Raw genomic sequence first — 12,585 nt, 5'->3', positions numbered from 1 at the left:
CTAATAGCTTTGGTTGACATTTATTGGAACGGGCATTCCATTCATTAGACTAGACCAGTAAACAAGTGAATAACATAAATTTCTGTTTGTCTTTGGTTTTGTTGAGATAAGACATAACTCCCTCCCTGACAGAAGTGTTGTCTGCAGTGTAGATTCGGTCAAAGGATATTATTGAGAAAGGAAGAAATATTTGTCCAGAATAATTTAGCTAAACTGTACAGTTCTAGATCCTCGACAATTCAGGCAGCAAAATAAACAGAAAATGTCAAGCGATCAGCACCAATTCGGTATATTGGACATTGATTCTACGTTGACAAACAATAGATCAATGCAAACATGCTTGATTTGGCAACGAAGATGTCTCAGCAGGTCATAATACCATGCACTGAAATCTGGCTCGAGACTCCGCAATTTTCCGCTCAACCAAGCGTGACGACGATTGCCAGAGCGCGACAAGGAAAGGAAGAAATCGCTTAGTAGTTAGAAGCGGGGAGTAGTGAGTGAACTGAAATGACAGAGAGGCATCTTCAAGCGCAGTTAGATGTTATTCTGCCAATAGACGAGTTTGCTCACGCGAATATGGCAATTTTAGCGCTGTAGTGTTACCTTTTTGTGTTTTTTAAATCGACTCATGAGTAAGACAGGATGTTTAATCTGTAAGGATATCGTTGACTTTTAATTTGCTGTATAATTTCACTAAAAGTCCTGTAAAGGATTCTGAAATTGCAATTCGACTGTGAAATCACCTCATATATTTGTGATGAAGTTTTTGATGTTAGACTACTGTTAATTTTATACTAAAATATTTTAAAAGCAAGTGGAAAACACATAAAGTTTACTATTGACAAAATTGGCACAGACTTACGGAACAAGAACGTTTCGCAAGGCACAGTAAAGGTTTCAAACATTTTAAAGTCGTTTGCACATGCGGAAAGTTATTTATATAACAGGCTACCATGAGAAAACACCACAGATGTTGAAATTCGGTATCGGTTCTAAGCCCTTAAGAATTTCTAACAATGGAGATAACTAAAGAGAGACAACAATACACAAAGAAATGATAAGCTTTGAAAACAATCGAATGAATGTTGCTTGTGTCAAATTAGATACTTAACTTATGTCTTGCCAGATGGCCTGTTAGCGAAAAATGACAAATAAATTTATATTGCTTTATATTTACAAGTCGTCAAGATCATCATAGCATTGGGTCTAAAGATGGCTTTTATATCAGTTTGTGATTGCGTCTTGAAATTTGTTTGCTTGGGCCGAACTGGACTCGAACAACCGTTTGGTTATGTTTTAACTTGCAGGGCTTTACAAATGCTTCCAGTAGAATAACGTTCGGGCCTTCTGTCATAAATTGACAAAAAACGTAGTTTACTTGTTAGACAAAAGAAGAATTGCATTGCTTTGTCAATGTGTAGTGATTTGTAGTTTAATCCAGTAATTCTTTCTACTTGCGATATTACTGTACCATGGATAGGAGCAATCGAAAATTTTCAAAAGCTATAAATACATTGTCATAGACAGCGATAGACTAGTGAATATGTTGATATCTTCGAAGACGTATCAAAGCAGCACTTTAGTTTCAGTTATGAACCGCATGGCCTTCCATCTTGCTTGCATTGTTGATATGCCATTGAGTACGAAGTACATTCCAAATAATGAAGATCACACCTCTTCTGATCTATAATCCTATGGAATGCAATATCCTAAAACCATTTTAATACTTTCTAACGTTAAGCACGAAAACAAACTTTGAATCAAGTGAAAGAGTCTGAAGTCTTGTCTGTTACAGTATTTTAGATTTAGCTGCAGGCGACTAAAAAGACAATTTCGAAACTTGTTTGAATTTACATGGTTGCTGCTGGATCGCATTCTGTTTTCCGAAGAAAGACATCTTGTATGCTTGAAATTATTTGCTGCTTTTAATGTAGCTTTACCACATAAGAAGGACGGGAATGTGTGATACTACTATTATCTATTGCTTATCACTATCTATACCAGGCAGGTTAGAACAAGTCCTTTTGGAATGGCCAGTGGATAGAAACACCAAACAAGCAAATAAAGACACTATTGCTGCTGCATCACCAAAGTTGTAGGCCACAGCTATACAGAGTATTGTTGAAGTTAGATGTGTATTGTGTTCATAATAAAGAACTAAAATTTATAATGTAATGAACAACTGAAACTCGGTTAAAAAGAGTGAAAGATTTCGGTATGAAAGGTCATGGTAATGGGAAACAGTAATGGTAATGGTATGAAAGGTCATGGTAAAGTCTTTATTCTTATCAGGCTTAATTTTGCTTTGCACAAAAGGCGATTGCATGTTCAGCTAATTAAAGGATTCTCAAGAGCATTGTTCAAACCCTGTGAACGTCTACGACCCTGCGCATGGACAAATCCTCTCAGTTCTTTCAAAAAGTTAGAATACGTGCAAAAATCTGTTGATCGTCTTATTGAAAGCTTTAGCCATTTCCGCTGGGTTGCCAAACTAGTATTTAATTTTATCTGACATAGAAACTTTGCAAAAACTAGATTTTCCGAAGAGAATATCCCAAACAGCAAATCAACCGTTTTGCAAATTGCAACGTCTGCAGATGTTGAATCAATGTAAAAACAGTTGATTTGTTGTCTGGAAGTGTTCGGATACTAACCAGTTAAGGGTGACTGCACGTTACCACCAAGGTGGTGACTTGAAGTGTTTCTTATAATAGCGTTTCCGGCCAAAACCAACTTTACAAACTAAGCCAAAAGCCACATGACATTGAAAGTTCCTTCGTCATGTCAATGAGGTTTATTTAAAACTTCCGCTTGAATACGTTTGTTGTCATTTGAAGTTATGGCTTTCAAAATGTCGTACAGTGTGAATAAAAGCTATGCTACATTTCTTCTATTGATCTGGAAAACTCGCAGAACTTCAGCTTTAAATGATCGATCAGTGATTATGGAGTAAAACATTAAAAGTTAAATCTAAAAGCAGAAACTTTATCTCCACCTGAACGGCCGCTTGCACCGTGCCCTTAGAAAGGCTTTAGGGTTTAGGCGAAATCAATTCCTTGCTGAACCAAAGAGATTATTACAACGTCCTCTTGAATGCAGCATTCATTATGTCGCATGTGGTGTGTATGTCTAGCTCAGATGACAAAACTAACCATTTTTACGTTGTGTCAACGTTTGATGACATTAAAACTGTGTAAACATGGCAACTTGCTAGCGGGACAGGGACAGGACAGCAGACTCAAAGTGAGAAATTAAAAATCGCTAAAAAAATTCAAAAAACTGAAACAAACAGTTGTAGAACAAAGTTTTCATAACATTATTCATTTCATAAAAATTATAAGTGAGCGAGCACGTTTGACGGTGAAATAATAGTTCTTGATCGCAATCCTATTCTCTTTTGCTATCAAACGTACCATAAAATCACGTTGAAAAGTGTTTCGGAATAATGTAGTGTAAAACTGCTCAAACAGCCAATGTTGCTCTGTGTGCGTTGTAGCTCATGTTCGGTCATTTTCAGTAGTAAATTATGAGATTCCACGTTTTTTCTGTTCAAACGAGACGAGCCAGCACGCCCAGTTGATTTGTTTACCATAAGATAACAAGAGCACGGTTGAGCACAGAACTCGTTGCACAGTGAAATATGAAATAAGGGTTAAACGTTTCGAATAGAGTTTGTGATACAGCATTCAGAGAGAATAGTCTTGAAAAATAAGAGACATAGTGCTCCGTACCAGCAAGAGATGTGTTTAGTCTACATAGCATATGCTGGCTGCTCTTAAATATATCACAATTTTTTTTGGGTCCATATCTACCATCAAATTAAGTTTTGAATAAGTTTTGTAGTTAAAAAGTGTCTGTGAAACACACATCATTGACAGCCATCAAAGCTATTTGGATTATTTTGCCACCAATACTTCAGCTCCACTCGACCTGCATACTTGTGGGAAATATCGCGTGGCTGTCACGAGTCCAAAGAAACAGAGTAAGTATTTTTGTTTAATTCCTATAGCAATATAAACTCAGACTCAAGAGCTTTTCAAAAATTGATAGAAATGACAAAACCTTTTACCTCCGACTCCACAGTCTTGTCTTTACGCCAGCCATGATATCACTGATTTAACTGCAAATATTTCCTTATGAGTTTCGGTTTAATTTCGGCTGTAATTTGTAATAGCCTACTATTGTAGTTTTAAGTGATAAAGTATTCATTTTTAAAATGTTTTTATAGTTATTTTTATAAGTTTTAAACCTTATTAGTTGTTACTAGCCTTATTGCAGTCATAGCCAACTGTGCCATTTTGACCAATGGTTTTCTCACATTCTTTCACATTAAAGGTCTTTTGCTGTTCCTTCCGAATGTTACCAATTTGTAGTTTCGTTCATCATGATTTTCTGTTAGTTTTTTTTAGTTCTCTTGAATTTCTTCTTGTTTCTCAAGATCTATTCAATTATTATTTTGTCTAACGTTTTACTCTCCAACCTTGCTGCAAGAGCATGGCTAGCTCATTTTCACTTATCCTTTCCCCGTTCCTTATTAATAAATAACTATAACCTATCAAGAAAAAGTTACTTTTATTTATTATGTTTCGATGTTATTGTTATTCTTCAACCTCGATTCCAGTGGAGTCTAGCGTAGCCACTACATCAGGCCGCTAAACGTTTTAACACTTTTTCAGGTTATCGCCATGAAGTCCTCACGAAATGACAACTTTACCAAAAGCGGAAACAGTAAAACAAGAGTTATAAAGAGCCTGAAAAGCCAGCTGAAAGACGTGGATTTATGGCGTGCCGCAGCAGCAGAGTTTCTTGCCACGTTCATCTTTTTATTCATCGTCTGTATTGCCCACATGACACCACAATCCAATTGTGAGTAGTTTTGCATGTCAACAAATATTACCAAATCTACACTAGCTCTGTAACAATGAGTTTTCAAAAGTTGTACCACAAACTGCAGTCATATATCATCTTTACTTGTTAGGATGAAAGCTCAATACAGACGGAAAGGATCAGTTTCTTTACCGTTTGTGTTTAATTTAGATGATGTTAAACCCCGTGTTTTATCTTACTTAGATTTCTATGTTAATGAGCAATTTTTTTACAATCAAGCAAGTCCTCTGCTCTGCCACAGTTTTCTCTTGTAAAGTTATCACTTATCAACAAACCATTTCATCGTTTGAATTGATGTTATTGGTTGCAAAACACGTCAAGCTCGTGTGAATGTGACCGCCTTTTAGAATACCGAACTCCTCTAAAAGAAGCATGTATGTTCGGCTTTCCAATAGGAAAACGTGCATCTTGCAGCGTTGATATACGTTGGAAAGCAATACTGCAGCAGCAACACAAAACTAATTAATGGCTCACCGTGTACCAGCGTCTAATTGAGCTCAGACTTTTAGTTGAAACTGACCGATGACCACTAATGGATTTGGATTAAGTTATCTTTTGTAGATTGCAGAGCAATTACTGGCTAACCAACGTCTGCGCATTGATATTTTCCTTGCGACAATGTTAAAGTCGTTTCTTGTATTTGTTAACTTTACAGCCGCCTAACTTTTTTCATTTACACATTTCAGTAAAAAATGAGAAGTTGGATGTCACGTTTACCAACAAAAATCAAGTATACACAGGAGAAACTCTTCAAGTAATTTAATTTTGAATAGCATTTTTCTGATTTATAATTGTTAAACACAACACTTATTGTAAGTGATGTTAGGCTATGGTAATGTTTATAATCATAAACCAGTTATCGATGTTTAGTTGTACGATTAAATTCAAATATATTTGTTCCTCAATTGCAAACCTCCAAGGCTGCAGCATAAATTTCTCTGACCGTTTGTACGCAGGTTAGCGTTGGAGTAGCTCTCACATATGCGACGCTCATTCAATGTTTTGAGAATATCAGTGGAGGTCACATGAATCCTGCTATCTCAGTGGCCATGGTGATAGCTGGCCACATCACTTTGTTGAAGGCTGCGATATATTCTATAGCTCAAATAACTGGTGCATTCAGCGCAGTGGCTTTATGTTTTGGGTAAGTAAAAAAACTCAAAAACTTGTTAGCCTACTGAGTTAAGATGTAAGATGAATTTGGTAGTTTTTACGTCAATGCAACCATTAATGATGCTAAAACAACTAAGAAATACTTCATTCTAAAGTTAATCTAGATGTCGTTTTCCGTAGTAAACAACGATCACTCTTGGAATGAAATATCTCGATGATGTAGCGGCCGTTCGTGTGTGGGCCTTTTTTTAGTTCTGGCCCCACAGACTTGTGCTTCCAAGATAGTGTCTAGCACGATGATTAAAGTAAAAAAGTCCAGAAATACCCACTCAATAACTAAAGGTCACACCTTTACTGGCCTAATTGTATCGGTTTACTTTTGCGTCAGTTTACATTTTCAACATGCTTTTTCCGCGCGAGAAATGAAGTCTTATTGAAGCGATTAGATTTTGCAATTCTCTTCATATCAAGCTTTTTAAACATATTTGTGCTTGTAGGCAGGCCTACTTGAATATAAGCCCTCTTTAATAAAACTGTGACATTTTCACAATTACTCTGACATGCTCACAGAAACCTAATTTTCATTTGAGAGTCTCATAACCCTGTCAAATCCACAACTCACCGGTTGGAAAAAAGGACACAAACAATCCAATAACACTAACATTTAAAAGAGACATTATGCACCCAATAAATTAAACAGGATTAAAATAACCAAACGACCAACAACTAATCATAATCAGTAAACATCAAGCACGTGGAAGGCCAATATTGCAAGCTGTCAATGAAATACTTAGCAGAGAGCTGAGAAGCCGTCAAGAGTTAGAGTATGTGGTTACGTATGCTTTGAAAATGGATTTGTTTTGGTCCTTCTCAGATTGCGTTTTACACATAGCGGTTTCGCTGTTACCCATGACTTTTACTAAATAAAACTTTTACCTCATGCACAGAAAGACTTTTCCTTATCAGTGACTTCATTTGAAATGCACTGGTTGCTTGTTTTTCCAATAACAACTATCTAATAAAACCCTAGCGTATCTTTGCGTTGAAATTCGTGATATTCCATGATTTTGGCATAAATCAAATATTGTTTTCAACCTTACAAAGTAACGGATATTGATTCTTTGATTACTAAATTTCATTGCTGTTGAAATATCTAAATTTGGGAGATTGCAATGCAACCAGGAATGCAACTGATTGTGGGTAAGAGGGTAAAAGTTTTAGATTAAGAGGTGTCGAATATAATTTTAATGGCCATCAACAGTCTAACTTTTTTGTGCAATTTTTAAAATGTTGTATAGTTCTTCAATCTATATCGGGCTGGAAAAGTTTTTCAAACGAGGTAAATATTTGGTTGAAAACGAGGTTATCATGAAGTTTAAGAATTCAGTCGGAGTGGCAAATTGATAACTGACCCTTCCGGTGTGGACGAATAATCGGAGCTTCGTGTCTCTTATTTTAATGTCCCTTGGGAGGGCGGATATACTGATATTTAGATTAAGACTAACTTTAAGTTACTACACACACACGTGTAAAAATGTAGTAGGTAGCAACGGTAGCAATATAATTTTTGTTCCACCAAACTCAAAACATTCGGGTATGATCATTTGTCTTCATTCTTGTATCATTTAAAAGCCGAGATAACGACTTCTTCCAAAGGTGAAACTCGAAACCTAGCTTAGGTAAAGCTATCATAACGCCGTATAGAATTGATTAAAACTTTCGTGTAACATTAATAATCATTTATGGTGACATCAGCAGATTTATTAGTCACATTATAAGTCGAGAACGGAAATCCTTTGCTGAAAAATGCTGTGGTTTAAGACAAATTTTAGAAAATTAGCATTCAAACAAAAATTTTACACCGACGTAATATTTAATGGCGTGTATTCACGATGTTGATTCCCTTGATGTTTCCAACAGTGAAATGTGATTTATGTTACTCGTGGCGGCCATCGGTAATGACGTTACTTAACATTCTTTTTCAATTGTGTTTTCTGCTGCTCTGATTAGCAATATAAAGTTATAGTGCCTACTACGTGAACATGTTTCCGCTCTACTATATGTTCCAAAGCATTGTCTATTATAAATTTGAATGTTTTATGTCTTTTGAAATCTTAGTTGAGTTGGATTTCGAGAAAATAGTGGTTGATTAAAATGCTTTTCATCTAGTTGTGTAGCAATATAGTGTTTCAGCAACCTCAAATTAGTGTTTGGTCTGAATACGGAAATTATGTCTCGCCATGTCTATCCCAGCCATGTGTAATATTAGTTCATAAGTGTAAAATCACTGTCTCTGTACTAGTGGGCTATGTGTAATTTGCGATACCAGAAGAAAGACAAAATGTTTGAACATTATCGAGCAATTGTTAAATACCGCTTCAATTGCGAAAGAGATTTTTTCAATTTCGATTCTTTTTCAGGATGATGCCAAACCCAATTTCTCAAGCCACCACTGTATCTCATGTCAATACAAGCCTAACCTCTTTTCAAGGTTTTGGAATTGAGCTTCTTCAAGCACTTATTCTCACTGTTGCGTGGCTGGCCAGTTATGTTACCAGCAAAAGCCAGTTAGGCTCGTCAGCACTTCCAGTTGGGATGGCATACTTGGCCAACAGTTTATGGGCGGTAAGTTTTGTTTTTGTTTGGTGTAAGCCTCGACAGTTGTAGCTACAAATCGAACTCATATTTAGAAGAAAGTTGTAAGCGTGTGCATTGTTTCATTGTACTTTTTGTAAAATTAATCTGTCACTAATTCTCAATCAGTTTGTTGATGCTATTTTGGAAAAGAGGAAATCTTACACGCGAGTCTTATCATCAACCAAATTCAGTTGTGCCCCCACTAAGTGGGGATGGCCGATTCTTTCCTTGCAGCGATTGCCTTCACTCCTATTCTTTATCTATATTATTAAAATTTGCAAAAAGCACACTTAACTTTTACAAGAGTAGACCGTTTGGCTGTGTGAAGCATTACGTCATCTCGCCGTCCATTCCATGACTTTCTTTGCAACTTACTGATGAAGGAAAGGAAAGCCAGTGTACGTAAAATGTGTACAAAATGTCCATTTGCGACAAAAGTGATTGCGGTGTTGTTTCAGGGTCAATTGACAGGGTCGAGTACTAACCCAGCACGTTCCATAGCTCCTGCTGTTTTATCACACCAGTGGAAGGACTTATGGGTGGGTGGCAACTAATAAGATAATTCGCACACAAGATGACCACATTTTCAAGTTTCCTTTCATTTCAGTAATGCTTTGGTGCCCAGTGGCGAATTCTTTTAGTCTGATATAAACGCGAATGATTACGAGTTATGTACATTTTAACACAGTGCTGTTCAACCATTTAGCAAACCCTAATACTGCAAACTTTGTGCGTAAAATTTTGTGGATTATGTTTGAGTCAGGCGACATGATTTTATTTGCATACCCATTTATTTGCATATTTGCATACGACATGATTTTATGTGATACCAATGAGCAATGATTTGATATAGACTGGCAGCATAGACCACAATATTATCGATTAATTTTTTCCAAAGGCGCGCAATTTTTTTCATTCTATTTGCTAAGCTGTCATACTGTTTTCGCAGTAAATTTATTGAAATGTAGAATTGGTGACATTTTTTTTTTAAATCTTAAACTAATGCTCTTTAACACCATTCGGAGAGAACTGGCAATCAGTGAGGTAGGTACTTACAATGCATCATTTCTTAACCTTGACTTGCTCTATATAAATGGGGTCTAACGAATCGATCTAACAAGTCAACAAACACCGGGATAGTAAAACTTTTAATGTCACATTTTCAGGTCTACATTGCCGGGCCACTTGTTGGTTGTGCCGTGGGAGCAGTTCTCTACACTCAAGTATTTGTGACCACGCCAAGAAAGGACAGAAGAAGAAGAGAAGTAACAAGCTCCGGAAGAAGTGCTGAAGGTGATCCATCCATGTTGCATCCCTTTCCCATTGCTAAGTCGCAAATTATAAGTTAGTGGGAATGACTGTCTGTACCTACGCAACAGTCAGGTTATTCTCATCTTAAAAACGTTTTAATTTTTAACAATAGATTCAACAAGAAACTTGTTTACAAAACTAGTCAAAAGATGTTGCTTGAATATCTGCTTGACCAATTGCTCTTACAGATTATGAAATCTTATTGTTTCACTGTCGGGTATGTCGTAAAAAATGTAAGGTGACTTCGAAACTTACATTTTTAATTTTGAAATATTTTTTATACATTTGTAACTGAAGTATTGCTTTGCATTTTTGCAGGAGAATCAGTACAGAGCGACGAAGACGCAATTGACGCGTCACCATTCAACAACGCGTCACAGCACATGCAGACCACCAACTTTTCAAATCCCCCAAAAAAATTGTCAGTATTGACACATGTAACTCAGCGTGGAGATTTCCAACCGAATGCTTGTCTCTCAAAGCAAACAACGCAAAATCCTCAGTCAATTTACATGCAGCAAAACACTGTCGTATCAGCAGCAGCTTCATTGAACGGCCAGTGCAAGATTCCGCAATTGAAAAACATGCTTTCGCCTCGTGAACAACAGAATATGGGTGCTGATCTTCAGCCCCTTCGCCACCCTGTTTTAAATACACCATGTCCAGGAAATGTGGCTCTCAATCGCAATAATTCCCTGATTCTTTCTCGTCCCAGCACAGCATGCGGCGCTCTCATGACACCCAACGGCAGATTGAACTGTAGCGTAGATGCTTTGGCTTTTGCTCGGAGTCAAGCCACAACACCTTCGGCAACATTTCGCAGTATCAGCGTTACCGAACCTTTCATCGAAAGTCCTAGAACTTTAATAAACAACAACGTTCTTTAAGTTTTAAAGGTTGATTCAGCAAATCAGTTCATCAATGGAGTCAAGGTTTCCGACCATAGCTGGTTAGTGGTTATACAGAAAGAGAAAGCGGAATGGTCGAAGTTTTCCCGACAAGCAATGCTCGTCGTTGTACATCGCTAGTCGGTAAACTGACAACAAATGGAGACGTTTGCTGACTTGGTTATTTTGCCAAAGTCAAACGTCTGTTGGTCGATGTCTAATTGATTTCACTGCCTTGAATATTATGTAAGTGTAGCGTCAATGCAACTGTTGTATAACTACTTTACTATTCATTTAGCTAGATGTTCATGAATCATGAATCCAAAGACTTATTATCATTATTTGAACAGCACCCGTCCTTTAAAGTTGGCAAGAATGCTGAAATGATATACTGTTTTTCCGTATTGTAATTTTATTTATATAACACTTCCTTATTTTTGTGTGTTTTTTTAATTTTTTTTTTCTGATGGAAAACGAAGCTACCTCTTATTGCCCTTCATCAACACCACTAGACTTAGATCTGGTGAAGAAATGGAGCCAAACAATGTTTTGAATTGTTTTTCAGTTTCGTCACTGGTCTGGCACGTGCTCATTGCTTGCTGTTGATCAGTTGCTTTTTTTGGTCAATCTTGGCTTAGATCTATTGGTTAAAGGCCTAGACAAAATGAATGGACAGAAAAGGCACTCTGCTTTGTATTCACTTTCAAGCATGTCATTAAATGACACAGACGCAGCTACATGATCTTGATATGTGCTTCGTCAGAGTTTCGCCTTGGGCTTAAAAGACTGTGCAAGTAAATGCTCTTCCACCATTCGTTTTATGAAGAGAGGTATCACTTGTTTGAAATCCCGATCTAGCGTGGATTTAAGTATGTCTTGTGTCTCATCAAAATATCTACCACACATACAAATACAATCATCACTAGATTATTATCAAATAATGTCTATGCTGATGTAAAATTTTGTTTAAGATTTGTTTTTTTTATTATTGGATAATTTTATTGAGTGATTGTCACATCAGACGCTTAAAAATTTGTTGCCGTTTGGTGAACAGAGCGTTTGAAAATGAAGAATTCTTTTTTCAACAAACCTATTAACAAGTAACAGCATTTGTGTTGTTTCGTATCACGTTTTACTTCATTTTTGGCGATGCACGATTCAATTTGCGGCATCTGTGCTTGTTGAGGCTGGTACATATTTTTAACAGTAGTTGAAAAATGTCTAAATGTACTTTATGATATTTTTGTTGATTTAAAATAACTGACCCGAAATCGTATTTTTTCCTATTCATTGTTTTTGTTAAAGTTGAATTTCAAAAGAAAAATGCGACGCTGGACAGACCCTAAATAGCTTACCAGTTACGACAGTAAGCTGGGTAAGCTACTTTAGAAAAAACCGTAAGATAAAATCGACAAGAAGTACGAAGCATATTCCTCATACTTTTTATGAGTTTCACACAAATCGCACTAACGGTAAGAGCAGTGGTTTTCAACAAGGGGTCTATGGACCCCTTGGGGGTCCGTGAGGGCACTGGACATTGACAGAATTAAATAAAAACATTCAATCAATTTCACGTGGATCGCGTGGATGTAAGGCAACAACTTGTAGGTACGAAAATAATGTAGAACCGTCAATTGTTGCCATATTTTGTTAACAGACATTAGCAATAGGACAGGTTATTTAGCAAAAGAACAGGTTGCAATGGCGGCTAAAAAATAAAATATAATGAAGAATACATATCGTACGA

General features: G+C 36.7%; 1 protein-coding gene across 1 annotated transcript; it reads left to right on the top strand.

Annotated features, from left to right (window-relative positions):
* The first annotated feature begins 3,931 nt into the window (after positions 1–3,931).
* Positions 3,932–12,322, top strand: LOC145779858 (uncharacterized). The gene is made up of 8 exons (XM_082591522.1): positions 3,932–3,985; positions 4,680–4,869; positions 5,577–5,644; positions 5,847–6,034; positions 8,424–8,628; positions 9,099–9,179; positions 9,807–9,933; positions 10,270–12,322. Exons 2-8 carry the CDS (start codon positions 4,689–4,691, stop codon positions 10,836–10,838), a joined length of 1,419 nt encoding a protein of 472 aa, XP_082447648.1. The 5' UTR covers positions 3,932–3,985; positions 4,680–4,688; the 3' UTR covers positions 10,839–12,322.
* Positions 12,323–12,585: the final 263 nt, after the last annotated feature.

The sequence above is a fragment of the Aplidium turbinatum genome, chromosome 11, assembly GCF_918807975.1.
Source record: "Aplidium turbinatum chromosome 11, kaAplTurb1.1, whole genome shotgun sequence".
NCBI lineage: Eukaryota > Metazoa > Chordata > Ascidiacea > Aplousobranchia > Polyclinidae > Aplidium > Aplidium turbinatum.
Note: the sequence above shows the minus strand (reverse complement) of the source record. Positions and strands in the feature narration are given on the sequence as shown.